Source organism: Gadus morhua, chromosome 6, assembly GCF_902167405.1.
Source record: "Gadus morhua chromosome 6, gadMor3.0, whole genome shotgun sequence".
NCBI classification, from domain to species: Eukaryota; Metazoa; Chordata; class Actinopteri; order Gadiformes; family Gadidae; genus Gadus; species Gadus morhua.
In genome coordinates this window covers 6539436-6560255 of record NC_044053.1, presented here as the reverse complement: position 1 = coordinate 6560255, position 20820 = coordinate 6539436, and the positions used below count along the sequence as shown (strand labels likewise).

General features: G+C 45.3%; 1 protein-coding gene across 1 annotated transcript in view; it reads right to left on the bottom strand.

Annotated features, from left to right (window-relative positions):
• Positions 1 to 1260: 1260 nt before the first annotated feature.
• The window catches only part of smarca2 (SWI/SNF related BAF chromatin remodeling complex subunit ATPase 2), a 57715-nt gene continuing 38155 nt past the window's right edge, over positions 1261 to 20820 (bottom strand). Inside the window, 10 exon segments of the mRNA XM_030357914.1 lie at positions 1261 to 2616; positions 5253 to 5368; positions 5944 to 6076; positions 6820 to 6921; positions 8326 to 8431; positions 13581 to 13816; positions 16517 to 16735; positions 17542 to 17619; positions 18426 to 18710; positions 19600 to 19763. Coding sequence (XP_030213774.1) covers positions 2581 to 2616; positions 5253 to 5368; positions 5944 to 6076; positions 6820 to 6921; positions 8326 to 8431; positions 13581 to 13816; positions 16517 to 16735; positions 17542 to 17619; positions 18426 to 18710; positions 19600 to 19763 — 1475 coding nt within the window. The 3' untranslated portion in view covers positions 1261 to 2580.

Below are 20820 nucleotides of genomic sequence, written 5' to 3'. Positions count from 1 at the left end.
AGGGCTGTCCTTAAACATCAGAGGTCCAGGCTTAAAGAGAAGGCTGACCGCTGCCATTCCCTGCTCCTTGCCACCAGCGTCCTGACATGCCTTAGCACACGCTGCCTGACGGGAGGCAGACAGCGCTATTGACCTGCTTTTCTTTTTATAGATTTACTTTTGACGTTTTTGAGTGACGGTATTTGTGTGTGTGGTGTCAAACAATGTCAATAAAATGACATTGTATGTTGTACAATGTCCTGAAATGAAAAGAGACGGATAGGTTCGTTGTCAAATGTCGTAAAAAATGACATTGTTTATCATACAATGTCATTTTATTGACATTGTATGATGTACAATGTCATTTTTGACGACATTGACACGGATGCAATAAAATGGCATTGGATGTTGTACCATGTAATTTTAATGCCATGGTACGGCACTCGATACAATTACTTAGTGGTTACTATAGTGGTTGATTAAATCCTACAATATTTAGCCTGTGTTCTTCGTCTGTGCAGGCAAAAGCCTTTGAGGAACTGGCCTTTTGAAGTAAGACGTCTCTAGGGGGAGAGTACCTTCTTAAAGCTCCCAAGACATCGCCGACGTAAATGCAAGGTGGTCCAGCCCACAACAAACATACTAATATGAATAGAAAAATAAGGATGTGGATGGCTGGCTATTGTAGCCAGACATCCACCATCCACCATTTCAAGGAGATGGGACATCAAAGAAAGGAGAAGATGACATCGCTCATTCCCGTCGCACACATTCGAAGGTTGAGGGTCTGGAAACTCCTGGGCCCGTCCTTATCCGGAGGAATACACAACCCACCCTGCAGACTAGACTCTGGTCTTGAATGCATGAGGTGCTGGCAGCCCCCTGCGACCCAGCAGCTGGGCAGACTCTGCTGAGCAGGGGGGACGCCCACAAACCGCGTGTGGATCCCCCCAGACTATCAGCACAGCCCTCCAACAAAAGCCCATCTGTTGAGGGCCGATACGGCCAGAACCCAGAGGCATTCTTTGGTTTAGGAAGTCAGTGAGGGAGCGAGCGAGCGAAAGAGAGAGTATGTACGCATTTCTTTATGTTAACAAAAAATCTGATGATTATTCAGATTTATCATAACTGAAACATATTCTTCTGTAAAATAAATGTTTTTAGCATGTTAATTCAGATTGTGTGTGTGTGCGTGTGTGTGTGTTTGTCTGTGTATGTGTTTTGTGTTTTTGTGTGTGTCACATGTTGATACTGAGAAGAACATCAAGACAGGATACGTCATGTGCTGAAAATACGTTTTTATTTGCCCATGGCTCTGAAATTCTGCCAAAAAGACTATGTGCAAACAAAGCAAATAGTAAGTTACACTAATGTTGGCTGTTTCAGTTTGCTGGCACTCTTAATACATACATAAGGATATATATTTGCATATAATCAATACCTGTATTGTATAACAAATCGAGGGTATAAGATTGTATCAATTTTATAAGAGCTTTGAATGTAAACAACTTTGACTATATGTCAAACAAAAAATACTGCAGAATAATATCTTGATTAAAGCATTAATAATGGGTGATAGGCAAAATACTTGTAAGCAAAATTGTAGATGCGGTTAATAGAATTGATTAATCCTAAACATCTGAACTCAAATACTAAGCAGCAACACTGCCTTTCTCCACATGCTAGATAACACCGTTTCTACAGAGATACATCTTCTGTGAATTTAGAAGTCGACTGTTGAAAATAAACATTAGCCGAAACGAGCGAAAGCTTATGCATGTCATTAAAAGAATACTGGTTCATGCACTATAACATAAGGAAGCCAAGCATTTAGGGGACTTATTAGCCAAGTGTCTACCACTGCATATTTCAAAATAAAATAACTGTTCTTGACTTTAAACGCAGAACCAGCAAAGTAACTCAAGATAAGTATAGGTACATTTGATGCAGGTTTAATTAACTGGGTGACTAAAATGAAAGGTTACTGCATTCTATGGAAAGCAACTGCAGTAGAGTTAGGTGAGGAGACATTTTTTTTCTGACTTTTTATGTTTTATAAGGCACAAGTTAGGGTATTCGAGATTAAGCACATAGATTTAGTTGGTTTTTGCCCCAAGGATAAAAACACTTCGGAAGACTACGTCAGTGGCAAAATGGTTCGCAATTAGGACCATGTAAAATATACACACGGGTATAGGTAAAACAGGATTTAAGACCAAATAAAAATATAACACGTTTTCTTATCAAACCAAATTGGCTTCAAATATCTTCTTATCCTTTGTTTTGTGTTTAGAAGATCACATTCTATCAATTCAAAAAAGTGCATCCAGTAACAATAGAAAAGCTGGTGTTTAAAGATCAACTTTTTTCAATATATAATTTTAGTCTTTTTTTCCATCAATCGCTAAATTGTTCCAATCTGAAATGTACAAAAGACACAATGGCATATCTTTGCCATTTGCATCCAATCTCGAGCGGGAACAGATGTCGAGAATCCCCCGGAAGAAACATCAAATGGCGTCGGAGCCACCGCGCTAAACAACGTATAATTGTTTGTTTGATAGGTGTGATGACTTATCTTCATCCTCCTCCTCCTCCTGCTCACTCATCCTCACTCTTGCTCCCGTCCGTCAGATCCTACAGCGGGAGAAGAAGGACGACAGCTGAAGAGAGGCCAGGGAGGGTGGATGTAGAAACAGGTTGATCACACGCTCACATTGGGACAAGACGAGAAGACGGAAACGTCAAAGACCGAGAGAGATTGACACTCGTTGGAGTGGAACGAGGATTCTGTGACATATGGAGAGAGCGAGAGAGAGAGACAGAGACAAGCGCTAGGGAAAGGGAGATTAAAGATCCATAACATTGTGATGAAGCTTGATGCTTGGCATGGAGGTGTGGCGGAAGGTGAATTTCCACAGATCAATCATGGACGTGCTGGGGAAGTACGCCCATGAGAGGAACGTTTGGAAGTTTAGCCTCTGCCCTTTCCGCTTATGCCTCAGAAATAGCCACTAGGAGACGTTCAATGGGACTTGAAAAAGACAGCTCGAGAGGTGGACCATCTGTCAGACTCTCAGTCTCTCTCCGACAAAGCCTTTGAGGAACTGGCCTTTTGAAGTAAGACGTCTCTAGGGGGAGAGTACCTTCTTAAAGCTCCCAAGACATCGCCGACGTAAATGCAAGGTGGTCCAGCCCACAACAAACATACTAATATGAATAGAAAAATAAGGATGTGGATGGCCGGCTATTGTAGCCAGACATCCACCATCCACCATTTCCAGACATTAGATATATTTTTTCGCTACAGATGATTTCAGTACATGAATACGTTACTGTACCCAGTACACTTACATCCTTTGGGATTTTATGCTATTATGTCGCATTATGATAAGGCAAAACAACCAATTGACAAAGCTTCACAGTCAATGTTCATGGGTAATATACACATGCATTGAAGGACCTGTAAGCAGTGTTAGAGTGTGGTTACCAAAATTGGTCCATGTGATTCGTCACTGGCTATATGTCCCCAAAGAGCTACTTCAAACCATCCATAGCTTCCACCCGTTGTAATAGTGATAGGAAAGGAGTTGTCCCATTACTCCTTTGTTACACCCTCGCAGCCTCGAGCAATCAAACACTGCAGGCCTGCGCTTTCAAGGCATTCTTGAACACTACTTTTTTCCTGTGTAACGCTCAGCGTGGAGCCAAGCCAACGCATGGGAACACGTCTGTATGCAGGTAGGGCTTGCCATGCAGGTCTCCTGCTGTGTAGGACGGCTTCAGGGCCAGGGCTGGTTAATCAAACACGCTCGGCTGGCGGCGTGCAGAACTCAGAATCTACACAGCCAGCCAATCACAGTGGAGCCATATGGGGTCGAGCAACAGGAACGTTGAAAGAGTGCTGCCCTTACGGCTTGTACATCAGATGCATTTGATATACAAGAAGCAGAAGGTAGAGAATGAATATAAATCGAAACCACTTTCCATACCTTACCTTACCGTCATCTGGCCTAATCCAAACTTTGTTAGGGTATAATAACAAATGTTTTAACGCTAAACGACCAAACCACGACCGAAACACCATCACTACCAATAACATTCCTATGCTCCTGGAGGCGGTCATTGCGATGTGATCTCACGACGTACGGGCCAAACATTGTAAAACGTAAGATAGCCTGGATTATCTGGACAGGACAGATGTACTATTCTGATGGGCTCACTGGGGTCAACAAAGGAGAACATAAATAAAGCATTGTGAATTACAAGGCCTCCGGGTTAAGAAATATGTCTTGGATTAAATTATTTGCATTGCCTGGCTGGTGGCAGCGGGCGGGAACAGCTTGCTTGGGAATAATTCATTATGCATAGGAGCTGGGTCGATATACCTGTATGATGTGGGAGGTATAGCTCGGCAATTACTACTTGGCTGATTTACCTGCGAGGCGGAGTGCATAAATGTAGAAACTTTTTGAGGCGAATAATTGAATTAAAATATTCATTCAATAAGAGGTAATTTATTTATGATATTGCAATTAAAATGGATTGATAATATAATTAAAAGCTAAAGTTATTCTACTTGTACCTAGCAAATGAATGATGCTCTATCAAGGATAGACATTTGCAATAAGCTACTGAGCTTATTGCAAATCGACAATAATTTTAAACTTTCTTCGAGTTCAAACCAAAAACTAAAAAAGCATTGCACTTCTAATACCTTAATCAACCATTTTTTACGCCAATGCTGAAATTCAAATGCAATTGAGCTCAACATTAACATACCTTTGCACTACAGAATTATTTTGCACTATTTAGAATTTATTTATTGTAAATATAAATTATTTTATTTGACCAGATTTGACCCTTTTCTCCTTATTGCACCGTGGGTTAGAGACACACGCAATTTCGATTCCTCTATTTGTCTCGTACAAAGTTTGGAATTAACAATAAAGCTGACTTTGACTTTGAATTTTAAATTGTGTCCTCCAACCCACCTTCTATGGTGCGATAAGCATACATATGGGGCTTATCAACTAGGTGCTGGGTTTGTATTCCCACGATAAATCGGAATAAAACAACTTTATTTCTCTGGCATTTTGCAATATGCCGCATGCATCGTACCTCCTACCCTGAAACGTAAACAAACCAAGGAGTCATTTCGGCCAAAGGGGGCACTGTGCGTCACATCCGGACCCGAGTGATAGTTATCACATGCGAAAGACGCAGCGCTGATTGTGTGTGGAAAGAGGAGCCAGCGATGCGAGGCGACCTACATTGTCGTCCTGGTCGCTGTCGTCGTCGCTGACCACGGGCTTGGCCTTCCCGCGGCCCGGCCTCTTCTTCCCGTCCTCGTCCTTGGCCAGCTTGATCTTAACGCGCACCGACTTGGCTTTGGGAGGGACACAGGAGAGGAGGAGCGTCATGTGATGGGAGCCAAACGCGAATGCAAATGATCCAAGTAATGGCCTGGCCTCACTCGGTCCCATGCGTTATGTATATGGTCCTATAACGTTTCAATCCTTAAGTATAGAGGGTAAGAATAGCACTGATAAGGGGAATTAAGTTGTTTTTCATTCCAACACTGAGTTCCTAAATGCCATCTATTAAACCTCGCCGCCGTTTGATTGACAGCTCCAGACTTGAGTCCTGAAGGAATAAGGGCAAGGAGATACAGAGATATTTTCTTTATAGCGCAGAATCTTAATGAGGTAATGTCTGTAATATGTATGTATTAGTGTGTGTGTGTGCTTGCAGGTGTATACGTGTGTGTGTGTGCGCTTGAAGGTGTATGCGTGTGTGTGTGTGTGCTCGCTGGTGTTTGCGAGCGTGCGTGCGTGCGTGCGCGCGCGTGTGTGTGTAAAGAGAGGCTCAGCGGGTGGACTTTGGGAGATAGCGGTAAGGTATGGTAAGGTATGGAAAGTGGTAAGGTATGGAAAGTGGTTTCCATTTATGTTCATTGTCTACCTTCTGCTTCTGATTCTTCCTCGTCCTCGTCGTCCTCGTCTTCATCGCTTTCTTCCTCACTCTCCTCCTTCTTGACGATCTTCTGCCTGGCGCTCCTGAACACCGACTGAAGCACGATGGAGTCCTCGTAGATCTGAACAGGGCAGATGGAGACTCTCATTAAAATCATTTCTGCATATAGAAGATTACCCGATGGAGGCTCTGTGACAAGCGGGAAAACAGTATTCTTTATAGCCTTTAATGTATTGTCCGACAGTATTCATTTCCCTCGGCTAATGAAGAAGAGTTGAAAATGACAAGATGTCTTGGCAGGAAGGAAGAGGTCTGGGGACCAAGCGGATTCAGACACAGGCAGGATGGGGACATTGGGGATCGAGCCCAGTTCCTCTTGGTTGGGAGTCCCCCTGCATGAGCAGGATATCCGCCTAGCTCTTAGTGACACATTAAAAAAAGAGGGGAGATCCATTAGTGTACATGATCTGGCAGCCTCTTCTTGACCCTCTCCCTGGAGGTGGAGGTGGTCTGCTAATAGGGGGGCGCCTAGCCCTAAAGGCCTGCTCTTGATCCCTGTCCTTGGTGTTTAAATAACTGGTCGCAGGAAGGTGCTAAACCAGTATTTTCAGTTTTGATTTTTTTTTTTCTAACCTTGTAATCCATCCCCTTCGTCCTCCTTGACAAGAATGGCTGATAAATTGAAATAATTTTTTTTTTTTGGGTAAAAGATGTTTTAAGAACTATCCCCTTCATACTTGCGAATTCCTTTGCGTAAACCATTTGAACTCTGCTGTGTGCGATCAAGAAATCGACAGGATTTCAACACAACAACACAACGTCTGCACACGGCGGCGGGGAGGAGAGCTGTAGCGGCGGCCTGACCTGGGAGCCCTCCAGGTTGAAGGTCTGGGCGTTGTGACACAGCAGCATCACGTCCTTCTCCAGGTCGCCCACGCCCCGGTACTTGTGGTTCCTCACGCGGTCCTGTTGGAGCAAAACACCCGCGAACACAGCTCTCAAGTTTGTATGATTGCATACTTAGCTACTTTTCTTTCTCGCGGACGAAACCTTTTTAAAAAGGTTAAAGGAGACATATTATGGTGATTTCACAACAAGTAAACATAGTATTGGAGTTCCAGAAAACAAGTTTTTGAAGCTGTTTGCTGGAAATAGCTTTTAGGAAAAAAAAACTTGCCTACCGCTATTCCCCTCTGTTTCAGTCCCTTCAGAATGCGCTGTTTCTGGTGTATGTAGCTTTAATGCAAATGAGCTGCTGTCCATTGACCAATGAGCTGTCATGCTGAACCACAGCATGGAGATGAAGGGATTGTTGCAGTTTGCGGACTCCTGGAGCTCTATATCTATATGATATATGTATATTTTTTTTTTTGGCTCAAAACAAAGAAGCAGTAGCCTGACTGCTATGTTCAAGGCAGTATGTTTGTATGTTCATCGTTTAATTGCACTATAGGCTTTTTTTCTTATCGTCCTGTTTTGATCAGTATATGCCAATGTTGTTATCAATAAAAAAACATTTGCACAAGGCAAGCCGATGCACTTCTCCATGTTGATAAGAGCATTAAAATGAGAAAAATTAATGGGACAAAGAAATTAAGGGATATTTAGCATAGAAAAAACATTTGCGATTAATCGCGATTAATCTTGAGTTAACTATGGCATTGACTGCCGCCGAGCTCCCCGCGCCGGAGCTGCAAGCTTCGGCGGCAGTTCAGCTCCCGGAGTACACCGCCGGAGCTGCCGGACTGACTGCTTCGACGGCGGGGGGGTAGTTCGGCGGCAGTCCGGCAGCTCAGCTCCGGGAGTACAATCCCTTTCTCCTTCATGTCTCCTCCTCCGGACTGCCGCCGAAGCTTCGGCAGTCCGGCAGCTCCGGCGAAGGGAGCTCGGCGGCAGTCCGTCAGAGAAAGGGATTTTACTCCGTGGTCCACAAAATCTTAGCTATGCTCTGATTGGAGGGGAGTGGGGAAGTGGGAGGTAATATTCAAGTGTACCCCCTTCCTACGTAGGAGGGGGCGCCGAAACTGACTCGCTCGTTTGGTAATTGTATGAGGGGTACTTTCAGCAATGCATATCTCACTCAAAAAATCATGAACAGACTTTTTCAAAGTTTGTGTGCGTGTGGGAGCACCAGAGACCCAAAACAACACCTCAAATCCCAGGAAAAGTGTTGTTTTCATAATATGTCCCTTTTAATACTTACAATTATTCTCAGTGAAAGAAACCGCTCTTGCCACCATGTCAGGGTGTTGGAAGGACAGATTGTATTTTACACCAGCAAAATTTAACAAATTCATTGGATGCTCAGACAAATTATCATAATTACTATCGTATTCCCAGCGTTAGAAGTTACGCTGGCCTTGAACACACCTTGATCTTCTTGAAGTCCACCGGTTTTCTGATCAGCTCGTAGTACTCCGGAAGCTCCTTCTTGGACGGCAGCTGAACGAAAACCTCACTGAGTTGTCTTCCTGACCTGTGAGACAGTCACCACGTACAATGTCAAGTGCTGGAACCTTCCATATACTTTATTTCCAAGCAAACCACATCTTTACCCATGCTTGAATGTCAACTTCTAGAAACAGATCATCCCTTTTTAATAACAGCCTTTCTCACCAATGTCAGGGCATTTCTTTTTAATTAACCATAATCTTTCCTCCAAATAACTATTTTGACGTCTTTCTGATAAACACCGTTAAAATAACGGTTTCAATTGCAACAAGACAAATAACATTGAACAGGCTCTGACTCATTCCCTTTTCTCTGAAATACCACACAGGGAAAAGGTTTTATGTCAGCATTTCTTGGAAAGTCAAAGTCAAAGTGAACTTTATTGTCAATCAGACCATGCAATAAGTAAGTTGCGAAATTGCATTTCCCCAGACTCCAAATGTGCAAGTAATATTTTTAACACGCAACATATAACATAATAGTGCACAAAGACAACAGAAATTAAACACAACATATACAGACAGACAGTGGGCATATACATTATAGCTGTGTAGTTTATTTTGTGGTGCTAGTAGTTGTAGTTGATGTTATTGAGGTGCAATAATAAATGGTGCAATATAGTAAAGTGCAAAGTGCAGAATAGCAGCATGGAGATACATATGTATGTAAACATGCATGTTATTGTGCATATAAAGAGCCTCATACAGACATTGAGTTGAGACTATTTAAACAGTAATTTGGTCTTTGTGGGTGCAGGGGTTGTCCTGTTCATGTCATTTTCTTGAGTGAGTCGAGTAGTCTGATGGCCTGTGGGAATAAGCTGTTGCTGAGTCTTTGTAGTCTTGCACCGCACGCCGCGGTCGCGCATGCCAGATGGTAGGGGGTGAACAGATTGTGTGCTGGGTGGGTGGGGTCTTTGGTGATATTGGTGGCTCTCTTGCGGCAGTGGGACAGGTACAGGTCCTGGATGGATGGTTGGGCTGATCTGGTGATCTTCTCTGCAGTCCTCACCACCCTTTGTAGAGCCTTCTGGTCAGCAGCAGGGCCGCTGTCGTACCAGACTGAGATCCTGCTGATAAGGATGCTCTCAATAGCACTGCTGTAGAAGGTGGTGAGCGCAGACGGGAGTAGGTCAGCTCTCCTCATCCGGCGAAGGAAGTGGAGGCGTTGTTAGTGGACCATGTCAGCTCGTCTGTGATATGCACCCCAAGGAACTGGGTGGGTTGCACAGACTCCACTCCACTGCCATTGATGGTGAATGGGGTGAGTGGTATGTGTTTCTTCCTGAAGCCCACAGTTATTTATTTTGTTTTGTTGACACAGTTGTCACACCAGTTGATAAGTTAAGCCTCTGCAGGCCGAGGTGTCGTCGTCGCTTATGAGGCCCACCACGGTTGTGTCATCTGTGAACTTGATGATGTGGTTCAACAGAGGGCTCAACACACATCCCTGAGGGACCCCGATGTTCAAGATGGTGGTCTCTGAGGAGTTTTTGCAAACTCTTACTGTCTGTGGTCTGTCGGTAAGAAAGTCCAGTAATCAGTTGCATAGTGGGGTGCTGATGCCTATTGCGCCGAGTTTATCCCACAGGTGTCGGGGATGAATGCGTTGAAGGCGGCGCTGAAGTCGATGAACAGCATCTGCACGTAACTGTTCTTGTTTTCCAGGAGAGCGAGGCATAGGTGGAGTGCTGTTGCTATGGCATCATCAGTGGATCGTTTGGGAGGGTATGCAAACTTGAATTGTAGTGGGGAGACTGGATGTTATATGGGCCATGACCAACCTTTCAAAGCAGCTCATCATGATGGAGTGCTATGGGCCGGTATGATGGTGGTGGCATTGAAGCATGATCAGAGAGGTGTTGTAGTTCTAGGTGTTGTTCTTGGGGAACTTGCTGCTATTTTTGCAGTTTCCTCAAATAAATAATACTCGACTCGGGTGAATTCTCTGATCCTCAATAGGAGCACATCCGAACAGCTAGCGATGACTCCGAATCGCGGTGATGTCTGACTTTGCAATCATCATGATACATGAAATGTATCTACAGTACATTTATATTGGCTCACATATAAACATATGTGTGCGCCTTTGATAAGGAGTTGGACTGTGGGTTTCCTAGTGACAGCAAGGTTGTAATAATAACATAATGGCTCTTATGAAAAAGCCCAGATCTAACACTCAAACAATAAGGCTTTTTCTGGCATCTGGCACAACGAAGTGCACACAGAGGAAAGGAAATGAAATGAACCTGTCACATTTTACATGATTGAAAACCTTTTCTTTGTGCTTTTATTAACACTTAACCTCCTAAAATGCCGGAGTAATTTGATCATTTAAAGCCAGCCAAGTCGCATGGCATGGCTGTCGACTTGGCTAGTTTGTTATGCGTCCAGAATATAGAGAAAAAAACACGTTAATTTCAGAACAATCCATTTAGAGAGTATAAAATAGGTTCCTAGAGCTGCTCCCACAGTGGTGGATTTCAGACATTTCATTAGGGTGAACAATAAAACGTCTATCAGACTATATTGAGATATATTGTTGGTTGAATCTTGTCAAAGTTTCTTGTCGAAGGAATGAACCCATATGCTCTTATCTCTGAGCATAATGTTTGTTTACCACTGTTATTTCGCCGCGATTTGCTGCAGTTAAAGCCGTTTCCGTGACGTTTCACTTATAATATAATGATGACAATTCTAATGGTTCCAAAACATATCATCCTCAAATATACAAACCGATTGCTATAATTAAATCCAGGGATACAGCCATGTAGCCATGCAGTGCGTAACAGTTCTGATGGATAATAAAAGGATCCTGCCAGCCACTGAAAGGCTGAACCCGACTACAAAAAAACAACAACTATTATTTAAATGTCAAGTCTGTGCGGCTGACACCCCAGCGATTACAGCCTCGGAACAAAAGCCCTGGAGCTGAAGCAAAAGATTGAAAACCAAATTCCTCCAGACGCAACTCAAAGGGAGATCCTCTCTTGCCAGAATGACAGCTATATCGCAGCTGGCCGAGCACGCACGGAGAGCGTGGCAATTAGCCCAGCATCACAGATAGAGACTTCTCTCCAGGATTAGTAGTCCCACAACAAAGGCAGAAGATAGAAACACAAAGAAGAGACACAGTGACTGTCCACAGACAAATAGGCTTCTATCATCTGGCCGAAGATGATGTGATCATGTCAGTGAGATCATTACTAGAATGTGGGCGTGTTGGGGGGGGGGCGGTTTTAAATGAGGCGATATGACTAAGAAAGCCGATTTGATGGGGGGGGGGGGGGGAAGGGTAAGCCGGTGGACAGGACTGCTGTAATGATGTCCGTAGGTGGGCCACAAAAGAAAGCTGAGCGGGGGGTTGTCACCGGCATGGCAGGGGCTTTTATAATCGACGAGCCGCAGCCAAGGACACAAACACACACTCCTCCGCTCAGCTGTTACAGGGGGGGCTGTCTAAGGTGGAGACAAATGCTCTGCCCCCTTAGCAACCATGCGTGGGACCCGTTCAGAAAACCCCTGGAGCGGCCCCGGAGCCAACACGGGGAGGGCTGTGGGCATACTTCCTCTTGAGTTCTTGATGTGTGTGATGGAATGAATGGTGAGCAGACTCACAGGGTTTTTCTTTAGATTGAGGCTGGAGAGCCAATGCCAAACTGCTTGTTTCAGCGCTGTCAATATATCAAATGACTTGATGACCTGCACTCGCATCGGTTGAAGTGCCTCTACGACCCGGACGGACGACGGTGAATGGCTTTGAGGAAGATTGTCTTTCGTATTGCTGAGGTATGGATTGCTATGAGGCCCGGCCTTTTAGAGCAACTGGCACTTTTGGGAACAGCAACAATTGGTGGCTTTCTTGGATGAGTCAAGAGTAAATTGAAATGAAAAAGAAATAAAGGCTTCGATTAACTAAATTCTCTTCTAAAGGAGTGTGAATCAATCAGCGCTCTGAAAGCAATCATGTCTGTGCGTGAGAAATCGCACACTTTGACAATCACAAGTTTGTGATGTTTTTAAATGTATCGACCGTTTCTCGCTTGGGCTTCTTGATGCTATAAAGGATCTGGCCATTATCTTCCGTAACACATTAAGGTTATATCAAGTCTGTGCAATTTCTCCCTCTCCCTGTTTTTTATTCCATTCTGTAATCATTCATTCCAATCCAAGGTTGAAACTCCTATGATAGGAAAGGGCTGGAGTTTCAACGGAATTAGTATATTTCGTAATTGCTGCAACGGAAAGTTCTGAATCCGTCCCAGGCCCAAGTTGATAGGAAAAAACAGGGTTTGAGCGAGCATCTACGGCTGAGATGTTCTGGTGAGGAACAGAAAAAGCAAAGAATTTGGAGTTTTGGAGTTTGAAAAGCACATTCCGGGCAACAACTCCATGCAGACAGCACATATTTTAGTAATTTCCAACCGTGTGAACTCTGCCATGGTTAGATAACCAACAAACCCAGACACACACGTAATGTGTTCACGGGCCATACAAAAGCAGAGAAGCAACACACACGTAATATGTTAACGGACCATACAGAGGCAGAGCCGCAACACATAATACAATGTGTTAAAGGACCATACAGGAGCAGAGCAGTCACACATACATAATGTGTTAAAGGACCATACAGGAGAAGAGCAGTCACACATATGGGAGGTTTTCTAGGAAATGGCCATCCGTTTAGGTTAAGAGTTTCTTCTCTGGTCCGAAGGCAGTTGACAACTTGCAATTTGTTGGTAAGGTCAATAGTGGGTTCCTTTTAAAATGCTGTGTATTCGCGAAGCCGTGATGACAACCACTTTCTTTTATTCAAAGTCTGTTTCCAAATAACATTAATTTAAAGGGATATTATTCCACAAAAAAAAACCCCAATCATAACGAGCCTCGGCAAAATAGTTATCCTTATTACATCAATAACTAATTGATGACTAATAACAGCCATACCACCCTGAACACGAGTACTTGGATGGGAGACCGCCTGGAGAGACTAGGTGCTGTAAGGGACAACAGATGGAAAATAGCCTTCTGGCTAACTCTGGTGCATTTACAGGAATGTTAATTAATGTCCACTGTTAAATTAAACCAATAAAAAAAAACAGATTTTCTTCGTGTCAGGAAACGAAAAACAATACTAAGGAAGACATGAATAAACACACAAGAACCCCTCCTCACCCGTCTCGGTAGTTGATGACGGTGTCGACCACAGCGTTCATCTGCTTGGTGAGTTTGGGGGGATTCGGGGTCAGCTTCTCCACCGGCGGGCGGCCGCGTTTCTTCTTGCCCTTGGAGGACCCTCCGCCACCGCTCTCGGCCCGGCTGGTGGAGCCTCTGTCCTGACGTCTCTTCCTCTTGTGCTTCTTCAGGCGGATCTCCTCCTCCATCTCCTCCAGGTTTCCGTCCTCCACAGCCTGGGAGCGGAGGGGAAACACCCGGGGTGAATGAACATGCTGAGCCCTACTTAGCTCCTGCCACAAAAACCATCTCCTGACGAGTTGAGGAGACAAGAGCAGTTAGGAGAAATTACAAACTGTAGAATTAGAGCTGGCAGGGAGGACGAGTGAAAGAGTTATCCTGAGCACAAAAATAAAAAATAAATACCCAGAGGCCTTTGACAGCCCTCAAAGCACAGTGCAGATGCTCAGAAATGTTAAGGCATTATAGCCGGGCAAATTCATTTTTGTTAACTTTTTCATTTCAACCGCTTGAAACTTGGATAGAAAAGCCTCATCCTCATCATCAATCCGCTTGAATTCAATGAATACAAAATATATAATACATATTTTGAATTACATATTATGCAATACATGGTGGAATTTAATCTATCTAGAAAGACTGGGCCACTTTTGTTTACAAATCTTCCTCTCCAAAGGTATAGAAAATGGCTGAACAACAATATTCAGGCAGCATCATTACAATACATATATATATTGAGTCATTCTCCATCTACAAAGAATGAAAAAAATAATGTGATACATGCAATATACTCAGTCCAAACTGTAACCACATGAGATGTGTGAAGCGGGGAAGTGCTATGGGGTCTCTGCACTCACAAGGCTGCGGGTCTGTGCAAAATCTGAAATGTTTGATTTAATTGGACCCCCAGTGAGTCGCCCAATAACAGGCTAACCAAGCGATCCTCACATTCGGCGGTATAGGAAACTGTTACGGCGGACACCCTGTTGTGCACGCTCGAACACCTAAGCCTTGTTTAATTAGGACACAGATGTAGCCTGCCAATGCCTGGCTGTCCCCTCCAAGGGGATCAGCTGGGAGGACTGGATCGTGCTGAAAAAGTAGGCTAAAATCAAAGAATATTAATTTATGGATTCATCATTTGTGTACTAGTGCTGCTCTGCTCTGTTCCAAGGCTTGCTTAGCACAATGGCTGTCGACTTCTGGTCGGTTGGGTCGATGGGTTGGGTCGATGTGCACTTCTTAGATCATATTCTCTTTGATCTGACAATCGCTGGTGTGACTTTCATCAGGATGAAAACTGAATTATTATTTTCGGGGCAGGCAGGACAGATGCAGACAGATGTGTTTTATTTTGGACTGACGGGTTCCATTGATTCTCTGTCAAAGTTCGTGTCAAACGCTTGATGGGCTTGGAGTTTGAACATATCTGAACTGGCACCGTTACACGAATCGCAGTGCCATCCATTGGAACCAATTGTTTCACACACGGATCAAACCAACAAACTCTAACCTTCCGCTGTCTGTTGTCAATATACTACAGAGCCGGCCTTGGGCCAGGAGTGGATCTGAAACCCACTGACCTTCTCTCAACAGCACGTACGTGGTATTTATGCTAGCAGGTAGAGTAGAATGCACAGAGGTTCAATTAATTTTAAGATTTTGCGCAGATTTTCTATATTATTCCTAATGTTTATCAAACGCACACATTTTCAAAAAACGAAATGTGCTCTAAGGAAATCTATAGGATGGTTTCAATTGTGTGATCTCGGTACTTCCATCACCAAAAATACTAGAATATCAAATACCTGCAAACTCTTAAAGGTTGAAAAAGGTGACAACAGTATGAAATGGGCTACATAAATAAAACTTGACTTGACTATTGATGCCCAAAGTCCACCGCACAACCAGTGGTAGGCTACAGTAGCTGCGTTTACATGGACACTTCTGATCCGATTAGATATCTAATCGGAATAGATCTATTCCTATCATGCAATCCGAATGTACTGTATACATGGTATTTACAAAAGTGATTAGCGTACGTTTGTATTAGGGATCGACCGATATGGATTTTTTTAGGGCCGATACCAATACCGATTTTTTTTCATCAGCCTTAGCCGATAACCGATACGCCGATACCGATTTTCTTGAGCCAATATTTGGAGCTGATACTACCCTGGAAAGCCAGAGTTCTCGCAAGAGCCAATTTGAATTTGCTCAGCGAGTCACTCTGGGAAAGAGCAATATACACGTGTATATTCTGGGCCTCCCCTGGCCCAGAACATTAATCAATCAAATCAATATAGGCGGGCCAAAAGCGTTGCTGTTTTACCGACTGGATACGGCAAGAGTCTTATTGGTTAGCTCCACTGGTCTGGATACATCATCCCTGATGACGTATCCATGATTGGTCGTACACATTATCCCGCTTATTACACGGCCCCTTGCCACATCGAAACAATATCTTCACACGGTGTGTCTTTTTACAATTAGGCCTACCATTCGTATTGTTGATCAGCAGAGATATAGTCCACCATATATATAGTCCGCCATCTATATAGTAAGGGCAATCATCATCATCATCATTTTTTCCCGCTCGGCTCTCACTGGGGAGTTGGAAGTCTCTGTTCCAGCATCAGCAGGATGTCTGGATTCGACATCACAACGCGACATCAGTCAGGGTTAGGTGCTTTGTCAAAGACACCTCCACACTCTGCTTGGTGAAGCAACAACCTTCAGGTTACCAGCCAACCCGCTCTACCACCTGAGCTACTGCCTCAATGTGAAGCACTTTGAGTCTGCCTCGTGTATGAAAAGCGCTTTGTAAACAAAGTGGCCTTGCCTATAAAACGTTAAAAAATCACCAAGACGGCGGAATTCAAAATGTCCGCCCACTAGTGCAACCGAGCCGTTACCCGTAGCCACTGCTTCTCGGTGAGGGCGTCGCTGTAGTCCACGTCGCGGCGGCTGCGCGAGCCCCGGCCAAACATCTTCTCCTCCTCCTCCTCGTAGGTGAGCCGCTCCACCTCCGCCTCGTCCTTGATCACCCAGGAGGGCAGCTCGTCCTCCTCCATTAGGCGGGGCTTCCTCTTGGGGTTCCTCGCCTCCTCCCGCCTCCGGTCCATGTCCATGCGCTGGGGGGAGGGGGGGGAGGGTGGGGGGGGGGGGGGGGGTAGGAGGATTGACACCAGCCGCTTGGTTTCAATAGAGTGTGATGTGGTGAAAAGGAGCACGATAGACAGCAGCACTCTAGACCGGTGATTCCCAACCAGGGGTACCTTAGGGCAGTGGTCACCAACCTATGGTTCGCGACCCGGTACCCATTGGTTGGGGGCCGCTGCCTAAAGGGGCTACAGGAGGAAGGGCTACTATCTGAGCCAAAACATCATCCATCTGCTATTGACGTGGGGGTACATATACATATAAATGTACATATACATGTACATGTATATATATATACATGTATGGACAGTGGCGGACTCAGACTGTTGGAAGGGCAGGGGCGAAAAAATAAAAAGGCAACCCCCGGTTGCCCCCCGATCGGAGTCTGCCACTGTGTATGGAGATATTTGTAGGCCACAAACACAGATGCTTCAGAAAGGCCACGGCAGAGTGCTCTGTAGAACAGCTCCAAGCGCTTGCAGGTCAAAGTTTGGTTGGTCACAATTTTGTGACCAATTTAACAGCATTTTTCGACCCTTAAGGGGACAGGGGCCAAGCTGTCAGGATTGCTTTATTTTCGGAAGAAACTATTATACTGCTGCCGCCGCCAAATCTGACATTTTGTGTGGCATTGCACGACCGAAGAACACCCCGAAACAGGGCGCATCAAAAGAAAGGAGCTGTCGTAAACAGCTGTTTACAAATTTGAAATATTATAAAACATAAATTTTCCTGAAGTAAAAAATAAAAAACAAATAATAAATAAATAATTCCTCACCATGAAGAGTTCAAACTCGTCTTCGTTCCGGGCTATCATCTGGTTCAGCGTTTCATCGTCTGGCACCTCGTCTTCCTCCTGGTTAAACGAAGACGCATACATCCCAACATCAGAGGAGGCACCCACCTTATGCGACTGGCATACGCTCTTAACATGCATAGCTCCAGTGGAAGTACAAACAAGAACAAACCGTCGTATCCGGGTTGGCACGGGAATCTGTTCAAACGAATTACACACACAGATTACAGCCGAACTACAACTTCTGAAGCAAGCTGCTCTTATCTCGCCTTGTCTGATGATGCTTTCTTGATTGCATGGCAGACAAAGGCCGCGGCCAAAACACCCCGAGTACTCCCATCTACTTCAATCTCAAGTCTTTGAAGGTATAACTCACTTTCCCTCTCTCGTCTCTCTCCCACCCACCCCCCCCCCCCTCCCTCAATCTTCCTCCCTTCCTGTTGCCCTTTCCTTGCTCCCACCCACGCCTTCTCTCCCCCCCCCCCCCTTCTCATTCACCCCCTCCCCATCCCACCCACACTCCTCCCAACTCCCTCCAATCCCATTCACTCCTACCCCATCACCCCCCTCCCTATCTCCTTCCTTTCCCATTCACTCCCCTCCCCATCCCCCCCCTCTCTCCCTTCCCATTCACCCCCTCTCCTCCCAGCTCCCTCCCTTCCCATTCCGCCACCCCCCCTCGCGATCTTCCTCCCTCCCCATGCACCCCCTCCCCATCAGCCCCGCTCCCCTCTCTCTGCATCAGTTAGACATCAAATGTCAACCAGGCTAATAACCCCCACATACGTCAAGACACCAAACGTCAACCAGGCTAATAACCCCCGCACACGTCAGACACCAAACGACACCCAGGCTAATAACTCAACGTAGACTGGTAGAGGATCTCCCTCCTGGCTGCTGTTCTCTTTCCTCCTGCCGATCACCTCGTTCTGCTCCTCGTGCTCCAGGATGGCCTGGAGGAACACGCGGCGCTCCTGCCCCGAGGACTTCTGGTCGAACATGCCCGCCTGGATGACCTTCTGGTCCACGTTGAGCTTGTACTTGGCCGCCGCCAGGATCTTCTCCTCCACGCTGTTGACCGAGCAGAGGCGCAGCACGCGCACCTCGTTCTTCTGGCCGATGCGGTGGGCGCGGTCCTGGGCCTGCAGGTCCTGGTGACGCGGGGGGAAGAGAGCTTTGGGTATCTCTCAGGTCATCATCATGCCAACGTGATTCAAGATTCAAGATTCAAGATGCTTTATTTATCCCGAGGGAAATTACTGAGACAGTAACAATACAAATGTGCACTGTTTGTTGTGTGCTACACAGAGCTTAGGGTGCTGGAGGTAGGATTAGTGGGGTGTAAAGCAAGAGCAGAACGTCAGCACGATTTTTCAGCTAACCAATAAAAAAATGTCCCCAGGCTCCCTCCCTACATATCTCAGCCATTAAAACAATTATTTTCATTGACAGATTTGTGGGATCAATCACTGAAGACATGAACTGTTCAGAAATGAGCCCGTCTCAAATCGACCCACTCCAATAATAGCTCCTTAATCTTCCCGATGGCTCAACATCAGTTAAAATCATTTCTTTCAAATGAATTTGTGCAATGTTTCCTAGTTATTAGGGTGGACTAGGGAATAAAAGTACTTTGGATTCCTCTTTCTGGAAGCTCGTCCCAAGGTTTTGTATTCTGTGTTCAGGGCCGGTGTCAAAACCATATACAGGCCTCCGGAGGGGGCACACATAGCTACAAGAGGATGAGATCCATCTAGCTAGGGTGAGGGTTTCATGTACTCCTGATTACGTCTTCGAGCCTGCCGAAAAATCTGCACATTGATCTCGGGGATAAACTAGAGGGGGGATTTACGAGAGGCCAGGGTCAGGGGATTAAACAGTGGCTAGACCGGTGAAACTGATCAAATCAGCAGAAAAAAAATAACAACTTGATTCAAACGCCCATTGTCTGGACCGGAGTTTCAGATGGGATAAAGAAACCGCTTGTCAGAAGCACTTTGAAAGAGACAAACATGGGGGGAAGGGACAGCGTATCTTTACCTGGTGGGGGTTCCAGTCACTGTCGAAGATGACCACGGTGTCGGCTGCTTGCAGGTTGAGCCCCAGACCCCCGGCCCGGGTGCTCAGCAGGAAGATGAAGAACTGAGAGCCCTTCTCGTTGAATTTTTTAAGCAGCTCGGCGCGATCTTCAGACTTTGTGGTTCCTGCAATGACAGAGCAGCTTGAAGTGTCCCCGGCACAATGTGCGACGGTTAAGCGATAAGAACTGCTTTGTTCGCGTCAACGTGTGGAGCTCCCTTGTTATGAAAGATCAGGAGGGGAGTGGGTGGTCCAGAATACAAAGTGAGCGTCCAGGACTCGGGGAGACAGGAACGTTTTGGAGTCAGCAGGAGCAAATTTGAACAGACAGGATATCCTGTGGCGCATTATGCTTTTCTAGTGCCTATTATATATATCATTTTTTTTATGTACATTATAATAAATACAACGATATGTGTTGCGCTACCGTTGTTAGTGTGTTTAGAACCAATGGAGCCGGAAAATACAGCGGATTTCTTGACTTAATTACAGTGGAACAAGGATTCACGCGCCTCGTTCAACCTACCGAAGTTCTCCCATGTGACCCCCCTCTTCCGGGACCTCCACTGGCTCCCTGTAGTAGCTCGCATCAAATTTAAGATGATGGTACTGGCATACAAGGCAGTCGATGGAACTGCCCCTGCCTACCTCCAAGCATTGCTAAAGCCACACACCCCAGCTCGATCCCTCCGCTCAACTACCTCAGCTGGACGTCTGGAACCGCCATCGCTAAGAGCTAGCAAAGGCCGTTCAGCAAAGTCACAACTTTTCTCGGTTTTGGGACCTCAGTGGTGGAACGAGCTCCCTGCCGCTCTCAGGACCGCAGAGTCGCTCACTATCTTCCGAAAAAGACTCAAGACTCACCTGTTCAGAGTCCACCTCGACACTGCATAGCCACCCTCCCCCTTCTGGCCACCATTGTACACTGTATTGTGTTGTATTATATTGTATTGTTTTATAGTACTTAACTGTGTAGCAACTGCAGTAGCTGCTATCATGGCTGTAACACGGGGAATTGGTTGGCCTAGCGATTATTGTACTTGCAATTGGTTCTATGAACATCCTTTCTGTACCAACAGCGATATATTGATGCACATCTTATGACAAATGTACTTATTCTAAGTCGCTTTGGATAAAAGCGTCTGCTAAATGCCCTAAATGTAAATGTCAATTCAAAGATCA